A 26,795-nucleotide genomic window follows, 5' to 3' on the forward strand; every position below is an offset into this window, starting at 1 on the left:
TTTGAATTCTGTCATGTTTCTTTAGGACTTACCCATCAATTATTTGGTGATATCATCTGTTGAAGAAATTGTCGATCTTGTCAAAGGTGAAGTGAAAAATGTGTCCAGCGGCGTTAAAGATGAAGAAGAGGAAAATGAAGATTTGGATTTCATAGGTATGGTGAAGTACAGTTAGATACAAAAGAGCAAAATCTATTGACAACTTCACACATGGAGAATAATGAATAACCTTTCATTTTCCATCTTGTGTTTGATATCATAAGAGAAGAATGTAAGTTCATAACGTAAATGCATTGTATTACTAGGTAGCATCTACTAAAAGTCATTCAGCATATTCAAACCTCTGAACTTCCTGTTAATTAAATAACTGTAGGCAGAGTAAGAATTCTTCTTCATGAAAGCATATTTTAAAATCACAATAATGCCATTTCATAAGATACACTCTATTCAAAAATGTTAATGCTTTTAGCATGTCTTCTCTCACACTTGGTATTCTCTTTTTTGAGCATAATAGTAAAGTGGTAAAAAGATTCCTGGGGTGACTATTTATGATGTGCATCCTCAATGCTCCTTCTGTGGCTACCTCAGCAATGTCTGACCCAGAGGTCTGGATCCTACCACTGCACCACAAGGCCCCCTTCAGAAATGTCATGCTAATAGAGATTGAGGGTACTATTGACAATAAAATGGATCTGAATAGTTTATTTGTAACAGAGATGCATATGCTACATATTCATCACTTATTAAGTAGGTTCCCATTAGTACGTTTTTCTATTATTTATGCTTAAAGAAAGATAAAATAAGAATATAAAGTACTACATCTCAGCAAGTCAACCAGAACAAATCCATTTGTTTGCAGAACTGGAATGATTCTTTATTATAATATTTATTTCAACATAATGTATTATATTTTAATGGAATATTTTTATATTATATTCTATTTTGTGCAGATTGTTTCCTTTGTATTTTCATGTGGAATTTTGCTGATTGATTGTGTACCTCTGGGATCAAATAACCAGAATGTGGCATTATTCTCAGCATCCTCCTGATGAACAATGTACAATCATAGTTTGCTGAGATTAAATAATCATTTCTTTTGGAAAAGGGTAAAGCAAATAACTTTTGAATAAGGTTAACACGCACTGACACACATGTCAAATGAGCATCCCAGACAAAATGGCAGTGGTTGCTGTCTTAGCGTTGCTACTACTTTGAGGTATCCAGAAAAGTCACTTTCGATGATCCGTGGTGTCTTCGCAACTAGTAGCAAAATGTTGTTTTACTGACAGTGTATGTATTAAGATGCTTACAGAATTATGAAGGATGAATGCACGATTAGGAAAAATATTTATCTCCATTGGATCTGAAAATTTTTTTCTTTGGTTCAGGTATTCAAGATGATGAAGTGGCAGAAGCCATCAGCGCATACATGTGGAAAGAGCATGATCTAGGCTTAATTCAAGCACTAACAGACATTAGCTTTCCTACAATCTTAGAAACAATTCCCCACGTGGTGGTGCTGTTCTACACTGCTTGTAAGTACTGGGGCATTTTATAGATACACGCTGCTAAATAGAATTAACTTATTAAAAGATGAAGTGAAAGAATTCCTGGGCTAAGCATTAAATTACAAAGTTTGAACAAAAATGAATTTCAGCTGTCAAGAGCAATGAAAAATGATTGGGTACAATATGCAGAGCTGAACACAAAACAAATTAAATGTTTGTGTTTTTTATTAATAAGCAAGTTATGTTAGATATGTTGTGAAGGGTGATATGATTGGCTAATTTAACTAGATGGAGCAAATAAGTAGTGACCGTTTATCTTTTTGCTGTTTCTCTACAATCATTTATACAGCAAATATCCCTGATTTCTTTTGAGCAGGTTGGTTGTAGATTATTTTTTTCCCAGGTATCAGTTGTACATGTATGTACAGCATTTTTTTTTCAATTTTCAATTTTCTCCTGATGTTCGTGATTTGTACTAAGGTGAAGTTCCACAAGTTATATTGGCAGTCCTCCTGTAGCTTCCCTTAGTCAGTGTTCTTAATTAGATAAAGCCTTATGACAGCTGTAATCAAATTGTTCATGTCACATCATGGTAATGGATTGATGTCGATCACATCATTTGTGAATTACTAATAACATTAATGTTAGAGAATGAAATTACACATTTCTGGCACATTTGCTGTAGTTATGATTAATGAATTTGAAATGAAACAGTAAGCAACATTTTTGTGGATAAATTTACCCCATGTATGGGGTGTATGCAGAATTTAATGAGACAGTATATATTTTTATGACAATGTTTCCCACACATTTTGAATGCTATTACAAAAGTCTGTTCCTGTTAACGTTCTGTGTATTTCTGGTAATATACGCAAAGTCCTGTGCCAGATAACAACAATGAGATTAATGTGCAGAGTCGAAACCTTGAATTTGTTCCTCTAATTTATGTCTGCTATCATAATTTATTTATTAATTCTAGCTAGATTAACTGCATTCATATCTGCATTCCATAACTCTGCCTATTTTCGGTCTTAGTCAAAATTTTCCATGCAATTGTTGCCTATAGGTTCTTGTGGCAGGTGATCTCGTGTCAAGATAGAACCTACTGAGCTGGCTTATGCCATTCTCACACATCTGTCAGCCTCGACTGACCATGCTTTCTGCTGTCCTCCATTTTGCCCTCTACAAGAGACCTCTAGAGTGTTTCAGTTCCGATTAAGTGGCTAAAAGATTGATGTTCTCTTTTCTACTTGTCTACTTAGAAATCTTTTTGCTCTTAATTTCAAGTACATCTTTATTTACCTTATAATATGTATAATTGTACAGACGGGCTACCTAAACATTTATTTCAAATTTCTGCAGGAATGCTAGTGTTGAGAATGAACGTGCAGTAAAAATATTTTGTTATGCTTATATACAGTTAACTTAATCTGTAAATGTAAACAATGTGTGAAGCAATGCAGAAACACACCTCTTCTGCCATCTGTTTACAATTTTTTAAGCAATGTTTGTGGTCTTTCAGTTTTGAAATTTCAACTGAAGTGTTTTTTTTATAATGTGAAACTTAAAATAAGTTATTTTTGTGCAGGATTAATTATTTAAAAAACCTTCATATTCAATCTCTAACAATTCCATTGTTGGCTAGTATCCCAGCCAAATGGCCAGCCTAATCATTCCATGTCAGATTGTGGATTGACCGCAGAAGACATAGTATCAGAGCCTCTCCACATCCAATGATCACACATATTTTTTCCAGGATTGGTTGTTGTGAGGAGTGGTGGATGGAGTTTAATTTAGATAAATGTGAGGTGCTGCATTTTGAAAAGGCAAATCAGCGCAGGACTTATACACTTAATGGTAAGGTCCTGGAGAGTGTCGCTGAACAAAGAGTCGTGAAGTGCAGGTTCATAGATCCTTGAAAGTGGAGTCACAGGTAGATAGGATAATGAAGAAGGGTTGCTTTTATTGATCAGAGCATTGAGTATAGGAGTTGGAAGATCATGTTGCGGCTGTACAGGTCATTGGTTAGGCCACTATTGTCGGAGTGCATTTAATTCTGGTCTCCCTGATCTGGGAAGGATGTTGTGAAACTTAAAAGGGTTCAGAAAAGATTTACAAGGGGATTTCTGGGGTCAGAGGGTTTGAGCTATGGGGAGATGCTGAATAGATTAGGGTTATTTTCCCTGGAGTTTTGGAGGCTGAGAGGTGACCTTGTAGAGCTTTATAAAATCATGAAGGGCATGGATAGGATAAATGGACAAGGTATTTTCCCTAGGATAAGGAATCCAAAACTAGAGGGCAATGTTTTAGATTAGACTTACAGTGTGGAAACAGGCCCTTCGGCCCAACAAGTCCACACCGACCCGCCGAAGCGCAACCCACCCATACCCCTACATATACCCCTTACCTAACACTATGGGCAATTTAGCATGGCCAATTCACCTGACCCGCACATCTTTGGACTGTGGGAGGAAACCAGAGCACCCGGAGGAAACCCACGCAGACACGGGGAGAACGTGCAAACTCCACACAGTCAGTCGCCTGAGGCGGGAATTGAACCCAGGTCCCTGGCGCTGTGAGGCAGCAGTGCTAACCACTGTGCCACCGTGCTGTTCTCAGTGACAGGTGAAAGATTTAAAAGGGCCCTAAGGGGGCAACTTTTTTTACGCAGAGGGTGGTGCTTGTATGGAATGAGCTGCCAGAGGAAGTGGTGGAGGCCAGTACAATTACATTTAAAAGGTATCTGGAGGGGTATATGAGTAGGGAGTATTTAGAGGATATAGGCCAAGTGCTGCCAAATGAGACTAGGATATCTGTTCAACATGGACAAGTTGGACCAACTCATGCTGTACATCTCTATGACTCTACAATGCTAATTGAGGTTTGCTGCATTGTTTCCTGCCTTCTGTTAATCTAGGAACACTGCAACTAATTCTGTTGCAGTGTCACTGACAGGGTGAATGCAGTTAGTATGTTCTCGATGATTGGGAGTCTAGAACCAGAGGTCACAGTCTGAGGATATGGCGGTCATTTCGGACTGAGATGTGGAGAAATTTCCCCCAGACTATAGTGAACCTATGGAATTCTCGACCACAGGAAGTGGTTGAGACCAAAACATTGGGATGTATTCAAGAAGGAGTTTGTAGCGAGGTCAGCCAAATGGACCTCAAAGAATATGAATTCCTTGATTAGGACTGTTAATCTGCTGCAATCAGGGAGCCCTGGCTGACAGATACATACACGACAGACGTTCTCTTCATTCTGAGAGCTGACTCTGAGGAAACAGGATCAGTGTCAAGGGCTTTCCACATGTAACTAAAGGGTGACCTGGTGACAAGGTACTGCTGTCTGTGAAGTTGTTTCAGAGTTTGATTTTGTTCTTAGGGGTAAAGGGATCAAAGAATATGGGAAAAGGTAGGAACAAGTTACTGTGTTGGATGATCAGCCATGTTGATACTGAATGGCAGAATAGGATTGAAGTTCTGGATGTAGATTTGCTTGCTGAACTGGAAGGTCCATTTCCAGATGTTTCATCACCTTACTAGGTAACATCTTCAGTGGGCCTCCAGGTGAAGCACTGTTGATAATTCCTGCTTTCTATTTATATGTTTGGGTTTATTTGGATTGGTGATGTCATGGCATTCCAACCAGAACTCTAACAACAAACTCATCGAGTTAGACCCATCTACCACCCCTGGAGAAAAAGAACAGGAAGTGACATCACCACAGTAAATGATGCCACCACAGGAAATGACATCACCAACCCAAAGAAACCCATACATAAATAGAAAGCAGGAATTATCAACAGTGCTTTGCCCAGAGGCCCATTGAAAATGTTACCTAGGAGAGTGACGAAATGTCTGGAAATGTACCTTCCAACTCCGTGAGCAAACCTACAAGTACAAATATTACAAGTACAAAACAATACAATTCAAAACAATACAAAAACAAACACAAGTGAAAAAAACCCAACCCACTCTCATGTACAAATGTATAAACACATATAGAAAAGTATACAATAAAAAACCCCAAACTGGATATTTAACTAAATAAATAATAACCAACAACAAAATAATAAAGAGTAGTAACTCAGCCCAGCCAAAAACAAAACGCTCATACGTTCACAGTTCCTCCTCCCTGTATTTTGGACTCATAAAACCCAAGCATTATGACTGTATAAAGTGTGGCAGATAAATCTGTGTCCAGGTATACCAAAAAGGGCTGCCACGTCTTATAAAAATTCTCAGTTTTGTGGTGTACCATATTTGTGAGAAAATCCAAGGGAATATGCTCCATAACAATCTTCCGCCAACCCGACAGGCCTGGGGGGTTTTCGGATATCCAACCTAGCAAGATATTCTTTCTTGCACAGAACATGAGAATATTGAAAAGTATTTTCTTATGTTCGTCTGCAGGGAATACAGTGGGCAGGCCCAAAATGAGAGAGATAGGGTCCTTCTCCACCCTTACACGCAAAATCCTCTCCATTGCGCCTGCCACAGCACCAATATGTTTGAAGCCTGTCACAAGACCAAAGACAATGGGTAAGAGTACCCGAGGGCTCTTACTTTGCACTTGGGACATGCTGAAGGTATCCCTGGTTTAAATTTTGACAAATGGTCCAGAGCCAAGTGGACCCTGTGAAGAACCTTCAACTGTAAAGCATAGGTGCTATTGCAAATGGATATCTTCCTTGCATTCTCCCAAATATCCTCCCATGCCTCTGAGGAAACTTCAACGCCCAGCTCTCTCTCCCACACCTTGCAGAGTCGCTCAAACTCATCTGAGGGGGCACCCCCCAATTAGTGATATAAAGTACTGACAGAAAGTGTACTTTTATCACGTAGCACCCCTCTGTCTCTATGTCAGATTTGTAGGGATCTATCAAAAAATGAAAGAAGTCTCTATTAGATAACTGTATTGACTGTATTAAGTCTCCCTCAAATAATCGCCAATGCAAAACATACCCCTAGCTGCCCAGTGTTTAAATCCTGAATCTCTCATCCCTGCTTGAAAACCTAGCATACCCACTAAAGGTGTAAACAAAGATGTTTTGCCAATGTTGCCTTCCCTTTGCCGAATTGCCCTCCATGCTTTAACAGTATTGATCACTATTGGGTTATGGCAATATTCCCTAACTGTCCTCATTTTGTCCAAAAACAGCAAACTGGTAAGGGGGCACCTGGGAGGCTTCGATATCTAGCCATATTGAAAGAGGATCTCCACAAACCCAAGCACTCTCACATAGGACCAAAGCGTTCTTAATTGGTCATTTTTAATGTCCGGAAGGTCCACTCCCCCAAATCTGTGAGGCAGTTGCAGTTTAGCTAATTTAATGAGGAGCCACTTACAGTGCCAAATAAAGGGACTGAACCAGCCATTCAGCCTCCTGAATGTTTGCTTACTGAAAATCGGGGGAGCATCCGTATAGGGTATAGCAAACGGGGGAGTATGTTCATCTTAATAAGTGCTATCCGACCCAACCACGAGACCGGAAGTGCCTCCCATCTATGAAGGTCTCCTAAAGTTTAATTTTATCAAATAATTAGATAAAATTGTATTTGAATAGCTGATCCAGAACTGGAGAAATGCATATACCCAAATACACAAAACCCCGCTGTGACCACCTAAATAGGAATCTATAGTCGCCCTCAAGACCTAGCTCTTTCGTAAGACCACCCAATGGCATAGCCTCTGATTTTGCAAAATTAATCTTGTATCCCGAAAAGTGTCAAACGCGTAAACGCATTGTATCAGGCGAAGTACTGAAACTGCTGGATTTGTCACAAAAATTAGGACATTGTCTGCATACAACGAAATCTGATATATTGGGATCCCTATGAATGGTCTTTGCCAATGGTTCAGTCACCAGCGTAAAAAGCAGTGGTGAGAGGGGACAGCCCTGCCAGCTGCTTCTAAAAATAATAAACTGCTTGTTCGTACCCCGTTGGTGATGACCTCTGCGAGAGCGCCACAATAGAGAATCTTTATCCATCTAATAAAGACTTCACCCAAACCAAATCACTCCAGAGTATAAAAAAGGTACTACCATTCAACTCAGTCAATTGCCTTCTCTGCATCTAGAGAAATCACCAATTCCTATATTGATTGTTGTTGACATGCTTGAATTACATTTAGCAGCCTCCTAACATTATTCGAGTGAAATGGGCCTGTATGAAGCACAGTCTTCCGGGTCCTTCCCTTTTTTAAGGCTAAAATAAATATTGGCCAGTTTCCGAGATGGTGGGAGACAATCAGGACTCTATAAGTCATGAAACATATTGAGCATTGGGCCTGACAGTATACTTATAAATTCCTTATAAAATTCACTGGGAAGTCCGTCCTTTCCACTCTGAAGTTGCCTCACAGCTTCCTGCACTTCTTGCTCTGATAAGGGGGCTTTAAGTTGGACTCTTGTTCAGGAGTCATACCCGAGAGCTTCAGATCCTTAAAAAAAGGCTCCATTTTGTCCAGCTCCCCCTCACAATCCTTGTATTGGTAGTAAAATCTCTAGAACGCTACATTAATCTTTTTAGAATCACATGTTAGGTTCCCAGACCCTTCCCTAATCACTGTAATGGCTTGAGGGGCACTTCTTTTCCTGGCAAGATACGCTACGTATTTGCCTGGCTTGTCACCATGCTCGTATAACCTTTGCTTTGCAAAAGCCAGCTCCTTCTTTGCTGTCTGTGTGAGCATGGAATTTAGTGCAGACTGCAGTGCCGTAAATCTCTGTAGTTTGACCAATGAGGGTCTGTCAAAGTAAGGGAAAAAGTGATGCTGGAGATCAGAGCTGAAAAATGTGTTGCTGGAAAAGTGCATCTCATGAGCAGGAGAATCGACGTTTTGGGCATAAGCCCTTCTTCCCGATTCTCCTGCTCCTTGGATGCTGCCTGACCTGCTGCGCTTTTCCAGCAACACATTTTTCAGCTCTGTCAAAGTAAGCCTTCTTGGCTGCCTTCAACCGTGCTTCAAGGAGACATTGCTGCTCACCCTTCTGTCGCTTCCTACTGGCGGAATAGGAAATAATTAACCCCGGCATAGACTTTGGCAGTTTCCCAAAGGACGGATGAACTACCAACCGAGCCTAAGTTGATGTCTAGGAAGGCCCGAAATTCCCTAGAGAAATACTCCACAAACTTCTTATCCTTGAGGATAAAGGGATCCATTCGCCAGTGCCTCAAACCCATTGTAATGTCCTTAATCGTAACCATAAGGTACACTGGAGCATGAGCAGAGATAGTAATATTACCAATCGTACAAGATGCCACTAAATCCAAAGTTGCTGCAGGGGTCAGAAAAAGACCAATCCTGGTGTGACATTTGTGCGGATTGGAGAAAACATAAAATCCCTGCCTGTAAAGTGGAGACGCATCCAGACATCCACCAACCCTAACTCCCTACACAGACCCATTAACTGTTCAGTTTGTACAGAGGGTATCGAGGGACCTTTGGGCAACTTGTTTACTCTGAGATCCATGAGACAGTTAGAATCTCCCCCTATAATGATGTGCCAGAACTCGAGACTTATCAGTTTAGAAAATGCATCTACCAAAGATTTAAGGGGATGAGCTGGAGGGCAATAAACATTTAAAACACCATTTTATTCCCCATTACTCAAGGCTTTAAGAATTACAAACTTCCCGTGTGTGACTTTAACACACACTCACAATTTAAATGGAAGATTCTACCTGACCAATATAGCCACTCCATTACTTCTGGCATTAAATGATGAAAAATAACCTCGGTCAAAGCCATTCTGCTGTAATTTCAGATGCTCCTTGTCATCCAAGCATGTCTCCTGTTACAAAGCAATATCCACCCTGATGAAGGACATTTGCCCAAAACGTTGATTCTTCTGCTCCTCGGATGCTGCCTGACCTGCTGTGCCTTTACAGCACCACACTCTCTACTCTAATCCCCAGCATTTGCAGTTCTCACTTTCGCCCTGTTTCTTAAATCCTGAAGTCATGGGGAGCAAACCCCCCAAAAATTTGAACATCGCATAACAGGATGGCTTATCCTGTTTGGTCATAATCTGGTGCAATACTGTGAACAGTGATGCTCACAGAAAGAGCACGTTTCTGATTTTACGCCTAGAGCCATTTGTATGATGCTGGTCTCCTCTGTGCACAGGCGTAATCTCAATAAAGTTTCATAGGAAGTCCCAATCATGAAAAGGATACACGTTTCGAGAATAGTAACCCTGGAGCCCTGAACATTTTGGGTTCACTGTTGTGGGGTAAAGGAAGAATTTGAACTAGCTTATAAATTTTGCGGTTATGTTGTGACTCAAAGCAGTTTACGGCCACTGAAGTGCTTTAGAAGTGTACTCGTTGTGATGTGCAACTGTGAGAACCAATTTAAATAGACAAGGTCATACCATTGGCTTCCTCCCTCTACAAGGATTTCAGTGAGTCCCTCTCTCACTGCACCCCCCAGGTCATCTCCTCTGCACAGAAGCTCTTCAGCCACGTTCTCAAACAGACTCGTTACCACAGCCACATCTCCTTCCTCAGCACCTGCCTAAGGAACCGACTGATCCCACACGGACTCCGAACTACATTCCAACCAACAAAATTTGGACCCAACCAGGACAACCTGTACCTACAACAAATCCGATGAATTCAGATTTCTCCAGCTTCCTCATTTCCCCTCCCCCCACCTTGTCTCAGTCGGTTCCCTCAACTCAGCACCGCCCTCCTAACCTGCAATCCTCTTCCTGACCTCTCCGCCCCCACCCCACTCCGGCCTATCACCCTCACCTTGACCTCCTTCCACCTATCCCACCTCCATCGCCCCTCCCCCTAGTCCCTCCTCCCTACCTTTTATCTCAGCCTGCTTGGCTCTCTCTCTTATTCCTGATGAAGGGCTTATGCTCGAAACGTCGAATTCTCTATTCCTGAGATGCTGCCTAACCTGCTGTGCTTTGACCAGCAACACATTTGCAGCTGTGAAGTAATGAAGTCTTTTAGTGACGTAGGTTAGAGAATATGTATTAGCCAGAACACTGGAGAAAGCATTCGTTTTGTAACACATTCAGAAAGTCAAATAGAAACACAACAGAATCTCTCCATCTCTTCAAAATGGGGATTTTTGTGTCCACCTGAGAAGGCTGATGGTGTTAGGACATAGAACATTGTAGCACAGTACCGGCCTTTCAGCCCTCGAGGTTGTGTTAACCTTTTATCCGACTCCAAGATCAAACTAACCTACATAGCCTTCATTTTACTATCATCCATATGCCTATACAAGGGTCGCTTAAATGTTCCTAATGTATATGACTCTACTACCACCGCTGGCAGTGCATTCTACACACCTACTACTCTCTGTGTAAAGAACCTACCTCTGACATCTCCCTAAGTCACTTAAAAATTATGCCCCCTTGTGGTAGCCATTTCTGTCCTCGGAAAAAGCCTCTGACTATTCACTGTAGTCAGAGGCTTTTTCCGAGGACAGAAATGGCTACCACGAGGGGGCATAATTTTTAAGTGACTTAGGGAGATGTCAGAGGTAGGTTCTTTACACAGAGAGTAGTAGGTGTGTAGAATGCACTGCCAGCGGTGGTAGTAGAGTCATATACACCTCTATCAAGTCACCTTTCATCTTTTGCTTCAGTGAGAAAGCCCTAGCTCCCTCAACCTCTCTTCACAAGACATGCCCTCCAATCCAGGAAACATCCTGATAAATCTCTGTACCTTCTCTAAAGCAGCCACATCCCTCCTATAATGAGGCGACCAGAACTGAACACACTATTCCAAGTATGGTCTAACCAGGCCTCTGTAGAGCTGCAGCATAACCTCGCGGTTCCTAAACTCAATCCCCCTGCTAATGAAAGCCAACACACCATATGCCTTTTTAACAGCCTTATCTCTGACTGGCAGGTGGGGAATTGATGCTGCCTTTGGTATCTCTCTGCCATGTGGGAGAATAGTGTTCTAGTGTTCTGCTTTAACATCTCATGAAAGACGCTTCCTCAGTACTGCAGTGTTCTCAGTGTCTGGAATGGAGCTTTAAAGTTTTGACTGTTGAATTCAGATTGCTGGTCCTGAATGAATGCTTATTAAGGGAATAAAATGGGCCACCAAGTATGGGCCAAACTAGGTCTAGATAGCAGATTTCCTGTCCTGGAGGACATCCATGAAGCAGATGGAATTTTATGATAGTCCAATTGTTTCAGGATCAGTAATTCTTAGACTAGTTTGTAATTCCAGATTTATTGATTAATTATATTTCATTTCCACCGGCTGACTTGGTGGCATTTTAAACCTTTCTCTGAGGTGGGTGTCTGGTTTATGAATCAAATAACGTAACCAAAATGCCATCATCCTGAGTTCCATCTGCTTCAGTCAGCCAGAGACCATAAGACCATAAGACATAGGAGTGAAAGTAAGGCCATTCGGCCCAGCGAGTCCACTTCGCCATTCAATCATGGCTGATGGGCATTTCAACTCCACTTACCCGCATTCTCCCCGTAGCCCTTAATTCCTCATGACATCAAGAATCTATCAATCTCTCCCTTGAAGACATTTAGCGTCCCAGCCTCCACTGCACTCTGCGGCAATGAATTCCACAGGCCCACCACTCTCTGGCTGAAGAAATGTTTCCGCATTTCTGTTCTGAATTGACCCCCTCTAATTCTAAGGCTGTGTCCACGGGTCCTAGTCTCCTTGCTTAACGAAAACAATTTCCTAGCATCCACCCTTTCCAAGCCATGTATTATCTTGTAAGTTTCTATTAAGTCTCCCCTCAATCTTCTAAACTCCAATGAATACAATCCCAGGATCCTCAGCCGTTCCTCATATGTTAGACCAACCATTCCAGGGATCATCCGTGTGAATCTCCGCTGGACACGTTCCAATGCCAGTATGTCCTTCCTGAGGTGTGGGGACCAAAACTGGACACAGTACTCCAAATGGGGTCTAACCAGAGCTTTATAAAGTCTCAGTAGCACAACCGTGCTTTTATATTCCAACCCTCTTGAGATAAATGACAACATTCGCTTTCTTAATCACGGACTCAACCTGCATGTTTACCTTTAGAGAATCCTCGACTAGCACTCCCAGATCCCTTTGTACTCTGGCTTTACAAATTTTCTCACCGTTTACAAAGTAGTCTATGCTTTTATTCTTTGCTTTTAGTCTATGCAGAGATGACTGGTGAGCTTTGATTTGGAGAGCAGAGCCAGATGCATGATGTAGCCTGTATCGCTCAATTTCCAGATTTTGTATTTCATTAGAAAATATTGATTCATATCCATATTATGAACAATAAATTCATGGTCAAAAGTTGCCTTCTTAACTGTTGCAGCCTGTATGGTGTAGGTATTACAAAGTGCAGTAAGATAGGGAGTTCCAGGATACTGACCCAGCAACAGTGATAGAGTAGCAAAGTATTTGCAAATCAGAATGGGAGTGACATTGATAGGAATGCTCATATGGGGGTTTTCTAATGCACCTGGTGTTGCTCTTCTAGGTAGTAGAGGTCAGAGGTTTGAAAAGTGCTGTGGATAGACCTTGGTGATTTGCACCACTGCATTTTGTTGATGTGTTGACACAGTGCAGCATTGGTGGAGGGATTGAATGTTTATTGCATTTTCGTATTTGGGAATTTTTGACTGCTTCACGTAAGTTTCATTACAAGTGTTAATGTGGTTTCTGCTTCACATAAATACGAAAGATTACAGTCAAAGTCCGGAGTCAAGTGATAGCCAAGTGAAAAGAAGTGAGTTCCCTGAAGCTGTCTTGTCTTAGTGCTTCATTTTGAAATGATATGGAATAAGAGTCCAGATTATAGTCCATTGATCTTCCTAGGCACATTTTAATAATGTCTTGATTTAAACATTGAAAGTCAGGATTCTTGTCCTCCTGAATGTTATGTTCGCAGAATGCTCTGTGCAAGTCATTAAGCTTGTGCAGACATCTTTGGCAGCATGCTTAGGTTTGCAGGCAGGCAGACCTCATGTAATGTAAACAAGGTTTTGCGTAATTGGAATTTGAGTGTAAATAGCGACAAAATACAAAATAAATAATGACTTGACAACCAATGTTGAAGCCAAACAAAGTGAATCAGCAGTTATTTTGATAGACACTGGCTTGTTTCTAAATATGTGTGTATAATTGTAATTGAAGGCATGTAAGTTTTCAATGTCACCACATTTGCTTCTTTCTGATGTGCAATTTTGTTTTATCAACATGTTTGATTATGATGCACCTCCATGGCAGGTGGCACTTGAACCTGAGCTTTCTGGCTCAAAGATAGGGACAATACAATTGTGCCATAAGCAATCACATGCAGTTATATTGTCATTTGTGTTTCCCATGCTTCCTGGAATTTCCTGGCATCTTCCTGGAATGGACTGTGGATCTTCTATCCACTACTGCTAACGTAAAGTAATAGAGTCTTGGAGATGTACATCATGGAAACAGACCCTTCGGTCCAACTTGTCCATGCCGACTAGATATCCCAACCCAATCTAGTCCCACCTGCCAGCACCTGACCCATTTCCCTCCAAATCCTTCCTATTCATATACCCATCCAGATGCCTTTTAAATGTTGCAATTGTACCAGCCTCCACCACATCATCTGGCAGCTCATTCCATACACATACCACCCTCTGTGTGAAGAAGTTGTCCCTTAGGCCTCTTTTATATCATTCCCCTTTCACCCTAAACCTCTGTCCTCTAGTTCTGGACTCCTCCACCCCAGGGAAAAGACCTTGTCTATTTACCTTATCCATGCCCCTCATGATTTTGTAAACCTCTATAAGGTCATCCCTCAGCCTCCGACTCCAGGGAAAACAGCCCCAGCATATTCAACCTCTCCCTGTCGCTCAAATCCTCCAACCCTGGCAACATCTTTATAAATCTTTTCTCAACCCTTTCAAGTTTCACAACATTCTTCTGATAGGAAAGAAACCAAAAATGCATGCAATATTCCAAAAGTGGCTTTATCAATGTCCCGTACAGCCACAACATGATCTCCCAACTCCTGTACTCAATACTATGACCAATAAAGGAAAGCATACCAAACGCCTTCTTCACTATCCTATCTACCTGTGACCCCACTTTCAAGGAGCTATGAACCTGCACTCCAAGGTCTCTTTGTTCAGCAACACTCCTTAGGACCTTACCGTTAAGTGTATAAGTCCTGCTAAGATTTGCTTTCCCAAAATACAGATTTATCTGAATTAAACTCCATCTGCCACTTCTCAGCTCATTGGCCCGATCCTGTTGTAATCTGAGGTAACCTTCTTCACTGTCCACTACACCTGCAATTTTGGTGTCATCTGCAAACTTACTAACTGTAACTCATGCTCACATCTAGTGGATCCAGTACCGACTCTTGTGGCACTCTGCTAGTGACAGGCCTCCAGTCTGAAAAACAGCCCTCCACTACCACCCTCTGTCTTCTACCTTTGAGCCAGTTCTGTATCCAAATAGCTAGTTCTCCCTGTATTCCATGAGATCTAACCTTGCTAATCAGTCTCCCATGGGGAACCTGAAGTCCACATAACTCACATCCACTGCTCTGCCCTCAGCAATCCTCTATGTTACTTCTTCAAAATATTCAATCAAGTTTGTGAGACACGATTTCCCACCCACAAAGCCATGTTGACTATAACTAATTAGTCCTTGCCCTTCCAAATACATGTACATCCTGTCTCTCAGGATTCCCTCCACCACCAACGTCAGGCTCACTGGTGTATAGTTCCTTGGCTTGTCCTTACCACCCTTCTTAAACAGTGGCACCACATAGCCGACTTCCGGTCTTCCAGCACCTCACCTGTTACTATTGATGATACAAATATCTCAGCAAAGGGCCCAGCAATCACTTCTTTAGCTTCCCACAGAGTTCTAGAGTACACCTGATCAGGTCCTGGGATGTATCCACCTTTATGTGTTTCAAGACATCCAGCACTTCCTCCTCAGTAATATGGACATTTTTCAAGATGTCACCATCTATTTCCCTACATTCTGTATCCACAGTAAACACTGATGCAAAATATTTGTTTAGTATCTCCTCCATCTCTTGCAACTCCACACAAAGGCCACCTTGCTGATCTTTGAGGGGCCCTATTGTCTCCCTAGTTACTCTTTTGTCTTTAATGTATTTGTAAAAACCCTTTGGATTCTCCTTAATTCTATTTGCCAAAGCTATCTTATGTCCCCTTATTGCCCTCCTGATTTCTCTTAAGTAGACCGCTACTGCCTTTATACTCTTCTAAGGATTCACTCGATCTATCCTGTCTATACCTGACATAGGCTTCTTTCTTTTTATTTTGGAGTGTCAGTGTTGGATTAGGGTGGACAAAGTTAAAAATCACACTATGTTATAGTCCAACAGGTGTGTTTGGAATTACTAGTTTTCAGAACGCTGCTCCATCGCCAGGTAGCCATCCCACTAGCTACCTGACGAAGGAGCAGCACTCCGAAAGCTTGCACTTCCAAATAAATCTGTTGGACTACAACCTGGTGTTGTGTGATTTTTAACTTGATCCCAGAAGATGTTCATACATTTCTTCAGACAATTGTACCAGACAATCTTGCTTCTGATTCAGGAATACCTTTCAGTGAATTTACTACTTTCAATCCTTATTGTCACCTTTTTCGCCTCATGGTCTGCTGAGTCAAGTTTCAGCTTTTCACAAATGTTCAATCCCAATACTTTAGGGTTATCTGTTTCAGTTACAGAGAAATATATGTCAACTGTGTATTCTTTGTGTGCCCTTCTGATTTGAGTTTTTCTTTTTCTTGCATCTACTTCCCCTATATGGCCTGAGCATGACTTTGCTCAATCTCACAGCATCTTTCCTTGAGTAATCATCTTCATTTAAATTTTCAGGCAAGGTCCTCTGCTTTAGTCTGCTTGGGATAATATTACTCTATGTTCTAGTATTGATCATAAGCTCCAGATTTATGGCTGGGAGCTTAGTTCTCATTCTCTTACTGATCTGAATGTTTGTGAACTGCTTTTCTATGAGAGCTGTTGCATCTGGACATTTCATTTGGTTGCAATGTTCCTTTCCTGTTGTATCTTCAAACAATCATGATGTAAGATATATATGTTTTGTTTTTTCCCCATTCATCTCATGTTCAGTCGTTCATAACATTTTTACTATCTTCATTCCTTGTTCTGCGTATTTCTTCTGAAGGTTTCCACAAGGTCAGCAGTGCAGTCCATATACTGGTCATTTTCATCTGTGATCTCATCACAGCTCTTGGTGACCTTTCTTTCTGGTTGCCTTCTTTTCTTACTAATTCACAGCTTCAATCTTTGAGTGTTTTTCTTGACTTAACTGTTGGCAAACCATTTGGGTAGCCAGCATCTTCATCTCTCTGCTAATGGCTTCATTGTTTCTGGTGATGTCTACAGCCTGACATATTGAGAACTTGTCCTTCTCCAAACAAATATTTTCGTACCTCAGAATTTCAGAACTAGCAGAATTTCATTTGCATCCTTAACCTTACATCATCCAGCTGTATTTTCCAATCTGGTAAGAAATTGTCAACAGGTTCACCAAGTGCCTGTTCTGAAATTCACTTTGTTGGATCTGATGGTTTGACTTTAGTTTGAGGTGTGCACTGACAAATTTTGTTTGTATTTTTTACTGCCATAGTCCCTTATCTCCCAGTTATTAATGGAGAAATTACCTCTCCATTGGTACGTTTTAGTTGGATGTTAATTCCATTTGGATTGTCATTTTGTTTGCAAATGATGATGCCTCTCTTTTCTCGTTGTCTGGCATTAATTGGTTTGGCTGTTCTTCATTTAATTCAATGTAAAATCTATTTAAATCTTTGAGGTTTTACACAGGCCAGCCAGTTATGCCTTCTGGTTTCCAGAAGTTAAAAACAATCATACTTCTAGATTCAAAGGCTGGAGTTTATTTGCATCATTGGTAAGATCAGCATTTATTCCCTGTCCCTAATTGTCCTTGAACACTGGTCATGAGGCCATTTCAGAGGTCAGGTTAGAATCAACCAGTGATAGAGTCACATGGGGGCAGATCAGGTCAGGATGGCACATTTCCTTCCCTGTGGAACTTTAATGAGCCAGATGGGTTTTTATGACAACTGATAATAGTTTCATGGCTCTATTACTGAGACTTGCTTTATCTACTATAAATGAACGAGTTAGCTGTGTGTGAGAGTTAACTGCAGCTTCCTGACGTGGAGTGTGATACATCAAAATAATCATCATGATGTTCTGAATTGATTAGGCTAATTGAAATTCAGATACCATTATCCTCCAAATAAAGGGACGGTAAAAACTGTTTTGGTGCAGGAAAACAGGGCTGTACAATGGGAGTGTGATACATCAAGCTGGTCATCATGAGTTCTTATATTGATTAGACCAATGGCAATTTAGCTACCATATCCCCACTCAGAGAAACTTCTTTTGCGCCAACTTCTTAGCACTGCATTAGCTATAAAGAATAGTTTAGGGAAGCAAAAATCAAACTATTTCATAATTGTTGCAGTGGAGAAAGCTGGGTGAGGAGTTATTATCAAACCAGTGACATTACTATTTTGCTACCACTTCCCATAAGGCTGGTGGACTGATAAATTATTGCTCGACAACTCAGGACAGTGCAACAGTGGAGGTGGCAAGCTGGATCTCATTTCACTTGACTATTATTTCCTGTTTCTTTATGAATAATAATTCAAAAGTAACTCAGAACCATTTTAAATGGCTTTGATTTTGTAGGGGAATGGAACCTTGATCCTAGGGTTTTAGGCTTGGTTTCATGGTGATTTGCAGTGAATTATGTAATTACTGGTTACAGATGCACTAACCAGGCATATTTATTATTACAAGTTAAATATGAATAATGTTAGCTATGAGAATTATCATTAATGTCAGTGAACAGCTATTGGCATCCAGTGGAATCTTCACCATATTATGTGCTTTTCCATTTGCTTTTATGCTGGTCCTTGACTTCCCTCATCAGCCATCACTGCCTCGTCCTCCTTTGTGTGTTTCTTCTCCTAAATTACACCAGAAACGCCTGCCATTGCTGCTCCATCGTATTCCCGATTAAGCTTCCCTTCCAATGAACTCTGGCCAGCTCCTTCCTCAAGCCTTTGTCATTACCTTTACTCAATTGTTAGATCTGGTTACATGTTACACGTTGCCTCATTATACTGATGGGCTTTACCACAGGTTGCTCCAAAAAAAATCTCATAGATATTCCATGAATTCCTTTTCTTGAGATTCATTACCAACCTGATTTTCCTAATATTCCTGCATGATTAGTGTTTCTTTGCACACTTTTTCTATCTCCTGATCTATTTTCTTCCCACATCCTGACTACTGTAAGGAGGCCAATACACAAATCCTACCAAGGTCTTTATTCCTTTGTGGTTCCTCAGGTACCTCAGCAGCATGCTTGGTTGATTCAATAGAAGATGATTTGATTGGAAAGTTTATAAGAAGAATAAGGAGTCTATGTGAGACAACTTGTAGTACCTAGTCCTACATTTAAATATGTATGGTAGTCTGGTGTAAAACATTTTGCAGTGTTAATATTTTTAATTATTGATCTTTTAGGGGATGCTGTTTCCATGGCATTTTTGCAGTCCTATGCAGAAGTATCAACCAGACTTGCAGGTAATTTGTGACATAATTACCTTTCCTTGATATTTAATTTCGGCAGTTGTCTGTTGTGCATGTCTTGTATGGAGTCCTCAATCTGTGTTACGTGTGCTAATTTTAAGGTTCCAATCATTCACTTTCTGTTAATTTCAAAACATTTACATTGTAGCTAACTGCCCCTTGCCGTTCTTCTTGCTGCTCAGTATAGTTCTGTTGTGCTGATGAGACATAGAACAGTATTGAATCATAGAATGATAACTATGGTCAGTGCTATGGAGAGACAGATAGTGTAGAGGAGATGGAGTGGCTGAAGAAGGACTGGGACAGGGTAAAGTGTGCATAGCAGTGTGGCAAATGGAATGCAATGTGGGAATGTGTGAGATTATGCACATTGGAAGAAGAATAGAGGCTGAATGGGGAAAGGATTTGGAAATTTGATGCACAGAAGAACAGGATTGCTAGTTCAGGATTCTTTTAACATTAACATGCAGGTTCAGTTAGCAGTGAGGAAGGCAAATGTAATGTTAGCGTTCATTTAGAGAGGGCTCAAATACTAGAGCAGGGATGCACTGCTGAAGCTGTATAAGACTCTGGTCAGACTACTTCTGAATTATTGTGAGCAGTTTTGGACCCTCTATCTCAGGATGGATGTTCTGGCTTTGGAAGGAGTCCACAGGAGATTTACACGAATGATTCAGGGATAAAGGGCTTGTCACGCGAGGAGTGGTTGAGGACTCTTGGTTGTACTGAAGATTTAGAAGGATGGGCGGGGAGCTCATTGAAACTCATTGAGAGGCCTGGATAGAATGGACGTGGAAAAAGTAGGTGAGACTCGGATATGAGGCCACAGCCTCTGAGTGGAACAACTACCCTTTCAAACTGGGATAAGGAGGAATTTCTTCAGCTAGAGGGTGCTGAGGCTGTCATTGAGTGTAATTAAAACAGAAATACATAGGCTCTTATTTGGTAAGGGATCAAGAGTAATGGGGAGAAGGCAGGAGAATGGGGTTGAGAAACATATCTGCCAAGATCGATTGGCAGAGCAGATCTTCAGGATCCCTGCAATTTGGTTAATTCTACTCCCTCACATATTGTTCTTTAACCCTGCATTTTTGGTCCCTTTGTTTGAACTGATTCATTGTAGAGTAGGCAAATTGGTCACCCTATGGAAAGACAGAGTCGAAAAGTGTGGTGTTGGAAAAGCACAGCAGGTCATGGAATTGGAGAATCAAGTTTTTGGCAATAAGCCTTTTATCAGGAATGTGGGGGGGAAGGAGGCTGAGAGATAAATAGGAAGGTGGGGGGTGGGGCTGGGGAGAAGGTAGCTTAGACGGTGATAGGTAGATGCAGGTGGGAGTTATTTGTGATAGATTGGTGGGAAGAGTGAAGCGGATAAGTGGGAAGGACATTGGACAGGTAGGACAGATCAAGAGGGGGTGCCTAGTTGGAGGGTTGGATCTGGGATGAGATGGGGGGAGGGGAGATTTGGAAACTAGTGAAGTCGATGTTGATGCTGTGTGGTTGAAGGGTCCAAAGGCAGAAGATTAGGCTTTCTTCCTCCAGTCGTCAGGTGGTTTGGATTTGGCAGTGGAATGTCTGAGACTACCATAATCTCTTCCCTTCCTGGACCTCTCCGTCTCAATCTCTGGTGAACGACTCAACGTGGACATGTATTTCAAATCCATCGACTCCCACAGCTACCTGGACTATACCTCCTCATTCCTGAAGAAGGGCTTATGCCTGAAACGTCGATTCTCCTGTTCCTTTGATGCTGCCTGACCTGCTGCGCTTTTCTAGCAACATGTTTTTAAGCTCTGATCTCCAGCATCTGCAGTCCTCACTTTCTCCTACTTACACCTCCTCCTACTCCGCTCCTATCAAAATGCTATCACTTACTCCCTATTCCTCCACCTCTGCCGCATCTGATCCCAGGAGGAGCAATTCCACTCCAGAACATCCCAGATGGCCTCCTATTTCAAGGACTGCAATTTCCCCTCCCATATGGTCAACAATGCCGTCTAGCGCATCTCCTCCACTTCCCGCAGCTCCGCCCTTGAACCCCCCCACCCCTCCAACTGCGACAAGGGTAGTAGCCCCCGGTCATGACCTTCCACCCCAGTAATCTCTGGATATAGCACATTATCCTCCATCAATTCTGCCACCTACAATCAGACCCCAACACCAGAGATATATTTCCCTTCCCACAGAGACCGTTCCCTCCATGTCTCCCTCGTTAGGTCCATACCCCCACCAATCCACCCTCCACACCTGGCACCTTCCCTTGCCACCGCAAGAGATGTAAATTGTGTGCCCACACCTCCCCCCCCCCCTTACCTCCATCCAAGGCCCCCAAGAGATTTTCCTGCACATCCAAGCACTTCATCTACTGTGTCCGTTGCTCTTGCTATGGTCTCCTCTACATTGGGAAGACAGGATGCCAACTCATGGAAATGTTTCAGAGAACATCTCTGGGACAAAAGCACCAAACAACCCACCACCCTGTGGCTGACCACTTCAACTCCCCCTCCTACTCTGCCAAGGACATGCAAGTCCTGGGTCCCCTCCACCACCAAATGCAAGCCATGGGTGGAGGGGGCCCAGGATTGGAGGAAGAACACCACATCTTCCATCATGGGACCCTTCAATCACACAGCATCAACATCGACTTCACCTGTTTCCTCATCTCCCCTCCCCCCACCTCATCCCAGATTCAACTCTCCAACCCGGCACTGCCCTCTTGACCTGCCTTACCTGTCCATCTTCCCATCTATCTGTTCCATCCTCCCCACCAACCTATCACGTTCACCCTCCCCTGCATCTACCTATTGCCTTCCCAGCTACCTTTCCTCCAGCCCCACTCCCATCCTCCTTTTTATGTCTCAGCCCGCTGTTCCCCCGACCTTCCTGATGAAGGGCTTATTCATGAAACATCGATTCTCCTGCTGTTTGGATGCTGCCTGACCTGCTGTGCCTTTCCAGCACCACACTTTTCCACTCTGATCTCCAGCATCTGTGGTCCTCACTTTCTCCTATGGAAGGACAGTCAAAAATAATTATATGAAGAGTAACCATATAGGTAGTGGAATGGCTAAGACTACCATCATCCCTTGTTCGATATAAATAGTTTTGACATGAAACCATTGTGTTTTCACCTTTCTAATTTTGACTTTTCCCCTCCCCTGACTAAATAGTGACATGACAGTTTTACAGCAGTTGAGGCAGGAAGGCCAAAATATTTGTAAACATTGTAAGTGATTGCTTACTTGCACAAAAATATTTAAGAGGGCACATAAGATATTTGCTACTATACAGAATTATTCGTAGTGACCTCAGTGTAGTGTTGTGACAGCATTCATATTATAAAATATAGTTTAATTAGCAAAGTGCTGAAATTGCAAAGCTAGATTATAACAAGATTATAAAGGTGTTTGCTTTAAAAAAAAGTAAGTAACGTGAGTTAGCTTAAATAAGAAGGGCTGGAATATTATTTTAATATGTGCCAGGGTCATCTCTTCACTCTGAGGCTGTGCTCTTGGGTGCTAGTTTCTCCTACTAGTGGAACCATCTTCTCCACATCCATTCTGACCAGGCATCACAATATTTACAATGAACATCAACTAGCCACAAAAAGACATGACCCTCTCTCACTCGTATCCTCACATATGGGTGAGGAAGGACACCACTTCGACTGGGTCAACACATCCATCCTAGGACAAGTCAAACAAAGACATACACGAGAATTCCTAGAAGCATGGCGTTCCAACCAGAACTCTATCAACACACACATTGAGTTAGACCCCATCTACCACCCCCTGAGAAAAGGAACAGGAAGTGACTTCACAGGAAATAACATTACCACAGGAAATGACATCACCAACCCAAAGAAACCCAAACATATAAATAGAAAGCAGAAATTTTCAGCATTGCTTCGCGTGAGGTCCACTGAAGATGTTACCTAGCAAGGAAACGAAACGTCTGGAAATGAACCTTTCCGCTCAGTGAGCAAACCTACATCCAAAACCTCAACCTGAGCTACAAATCTTCTCATCACAATATTCTGTAGGTTTCAATGAGATCTGCACTCATCCTTATAAACCCCAGTGAGTACAGACCCAAACATTTCAATCACTCCTCATATAACAAACCCTTCATCCCCAGGACATTCTTATAAATCTCCTCCAGATCACACTATCTGGGATATGGGGCCCAAAACTGCTCATAATATTCCAAATGAGGCCTGACCAGAGTTTTACAGTCTTACTGCCTCAGCAATACATCTCTGCTTTTGTATTCTAGCCTTCTTGAAATGAATGCTAACATTGCATTTGCCTTCCTGACTGTTAAGTGAACCTGCATGTTAAGAGAATCCTGAATTGGACTCCCATATCCCTTTGCACTTACAGTTTCTGAAGTCTTTCTCTGTTTAGAAAATAGTTCACATCTCTGTTCTTCTTAAAAAGTGCGTAACCTCAAACTCTCCCAGACTGAATTCTATCTGCCACTCTTTGCCCACTCTCCTGTACAAGTCATTCTGGAGCATCCAAACATCAGGGGAATCGATGTTTCAGGAATAAGCCCTCAGTTCCTTCATTCAGATAGTTAATGTATAATGTGAATACCCATGGTCCCAACATTAACCCTTGCAGAGATCCATGAGTCACTGGCTATCATCCTGAAAAAGGCCCCTTTATCCCTGATGTCTGCCAGTCAGCCAATGTTCTATTCATGCCAGTACCTTGCTCCTAACACTATGGCTTCTTATCTTACTTCAAACTGTGTGGCACTTCTGGACATCTAAATAGATTACATCTACGGGCTTTCCCTAGTCTAACTTTCTTATTACCACCCCAAGAAATTCTAACAGATTTGTCATCCGTGACCTTACTCTTGATGAAGCTATGCTGACTCATTTTTATCTTACTGTGCATTTCCAAGCACAGGTACAAAATTCTTTATCTGAAACTCTTAGGGCCAGCTGGTTTTCGGGATTCGGAATTTTTCGGATTTCTGAATAATTGACAGTGAAATTAACAAGAATTACTGAACAGCAGACTGTGAGTACCAAGAGCCCTGAGACAGAATTGATGCCGACCAGTGCTGGGCCATGTCACTACATCATATCTGAGTGACATGGTTCAAATGGATGTGGAGCTGGGTTAACTGTTTGCATGTCAAACAACGTTACGATGGAGAGAAAACTTCACGAAAAAGACTTCAGATTTTGGAGTTTTTCGGATTCTGGGATTTTGGATAAAGTATTGTGTACCTGTATTCTGCAATCTCATCCTTAATAATGGACTGTAAAACCTTGCCAATGACAGAGATCGAGCTAACTGGCCTACAGTTTCCTGTCTTCTGCCTTTCTCCCTCCTTAAACAGAAGTGTTACATTTTCCAGTCCTCTGGGATCCTCCCCGTCCCCAGTGATTCCTTTATGATCAACATTAATGCCTCTACAATCTCCTCAGCTATCTCCTTCAGAACTCTAGGGTATAGTCCATCTGGGCTGGGTGATTTATCCATCTTCAGAGCCTAAGTAAGCCTGTCTCCTTACTGACAGCAACTAAACTCACGTTTGCCTCCAATTCTTTCAAAGTTCTGGTATGCTGCTAGTATCTTCACCATTTCCTTGCTCCCCATTGTGACTTCTCCAGCCTCATTTTCTAGTGATCCAATGTCCACTCTTGTCCCTCATTTACCTTTTAGACATCTTAAAAAAAAACTCTTGCAATCTTCTTTTATCTTCGTAGTTAGCTTACCCTCATATTTCATCTTCTCCTCCCTTATTGCTTTTTTAAAAATTAATAATTTGGGTACAGCATTTTCAAGCATTTATGTACCATTAAAGGTTGTACATTTAATACTCCTGAGCAGAGAACCTGGGAATTGAACCATTGAAGATCTCTGGCAATTGCTGCAAGGCTGCTGTGTAAACATGGTGTTACTATGTGTAGTTGAGACATTTAATTATACTACAATCATTTCGTTGTATGAAGTTCTGTCTGGCTGCATCTAGTATATACTGGCCTCACGGAATGGGAATATCCAGTTCCTGATTGATAACTGGTTTAAGAGCCCTGTGAAAGTTTGCCTATGGAAGGTTTTGAGGATAAATGGTACGGATACTTAAAATAGTAAAAACTATATGTTTGACATTTTTTTAAAGAAAATAGTTTATTTGTGGATCAGAAGAAGCAGGTGTACTCCTCCATCTATCAAAAAGAAACTCTGGGCATTTCCTAGGCTTCCAAAGCTTTTCCATAATAGCATTTGCCTCTAGTCACCCATTCTTGAATTCTTTCTTACCATATGATGGGAACATTCCCTCAAGTCTAGACCTGGACTTTCTGCACAACAGCCTGTTTGTTATTTCTGCCAGATTTGAAGCAGGGGTAAGTGGTGGTGGAGCATTGGGGATGGGGTGGGGAGGGCTTCCTACAGATTATTAATATTATTATTCCTATTCCTATCCAGGAGTTAAAAATCCATCCTTGTTTTACATGGTAGTGCCATGAGAAATCTTTTGCATTTGGTGCAGGGTGTGAAATAATTTTAGCTGATACATGCTGTGATTTATAGAAAAATTAGGGGACTGAATTCTTAGAATGTTATCATCTCATCATTTCAGTTCATGTTTCTAAGGAATATAACTGATGTAGAAAATATTTGAAAGTGACTGATATTTTACCACCCACTAATGATTCAGTTTGATCATATTACACTTGTGATTGAACAATGTTAACAAAAGGCGTGTGCCTAAGTTAGCCAGGAGAACACAGATGCTAAGTACTGGATGATTTTTTTTTAATCCAGTAGAATGGAAAATAATTTGTACTTCTATTCTTCAATCTTTAAATATGGACTAATTTGCTAAATGTACTATTTTTAACGGTTGGATGTAAAAAAGCCTGTAATTGAACAATCTGTGTTCATACTAGCTAATCTTTGTGTTTGTTCAAACTTTGAGTTTTCACTTGAAGATGCACTTTTGATTCTCTTTTACATTGCCTCACCATTTGAAAAGCTTGCTGGGTCATCAATACATATCAATAGTATTATTAAGTTAAGATTTATGTGCAACAATTAGATTATAGAATCCTTTTTGCCTTAGCACTCTTCATACCACTGCCTGATGTTTCTAGTCATAGTGAATTGCTTGAATAATTTTGATTCTCCACTATATTTGAGGCATATATTTCTTTCAATTTACATGTACATGCCCACTGCATCCTGATCATCAAATACAGTCATAACATTTGTTAAATATTCCTAGCAGCATTGCTTAGGACTCATCTAAATCATAATTATCCTACTGATCTCCTCCATGTACTTTCTCCTCAAAGTTGCAAAGACTATCTCTGCCAAAAGATGCAATCATGGTCTTTTTGAAACATTTCTACCATGTAGGTTATTGGTTCAGGATTATACTGCAGAGATCCGCCTGAACTGACAAGGCAGTGAAACCAGTTTTTAAGCCTTCTCACCAATTACCTTCTGAATGATCATTCTGGTACAATTTAGTGGTTTTTGCATAATGCTACCTGGCTGCTGATGTAGACTGTTCTCCATGGAGATAGGAGTATCCACAGTTTGTGATTCCACCCCATTGCTGACATGAATATTTTTCAGGGCATTTAAATTCTGAAAAATGAATGAATCGTGACAGCTTCCAGTAAGTTTCACATTGTCT

At 41.4% G+C, this 26,795-nt stretch overlaps 1 protein-coding gene across 4 annotated transcripts in view; it reads left to right on the plus strand.

Moving 5' to 3' along the window:
* The window catches only part of txndc16 (thioredoxin domain containing 16), a 122,787-nt gene that overhangs the window by 40,455 nt on the left and 55,537 nt on the right, over window positions 1-26,795 (plus strand). For all 4 annotated transcript variants that reach the window (XM_060828448.1, XM_060828452.1, XM_060828449.1 and 1 more), the window contains 3 exons: window positions 26-155; window positions 1,389-1,535; window positions 19,062-19,121. In XM_060828448.1, the coding sequence (XP_060684431.1) occupies window positions 26-155; window positions 1,389-1,535; window positions 19,062-19,121 (337 nt within the window). The remainder of the gene's footprint in view (window positions 1-25; window positions 156-1,388; window positions 1,536-19,061; window positions 19,122-26,795) is intronic.

The sequence above is a fragment of the Hemiscyllium ocellatum genome, chromosome 8 (genome assembly GCF_020745735.1).
Source record: "Hemiscyllium ocellatum isolate sHemOce1 chromosome 8, sHemOce1.pat.X.cur, whole genome shotgun sequence".
Lineage (NCBI taxonomy): Eukaryota > Metazoa > Chordata > Chondrichthyes > Orectolobiformes > Hemiscylliidae > Hemiscyllium > Hemiscyllium ocellatum.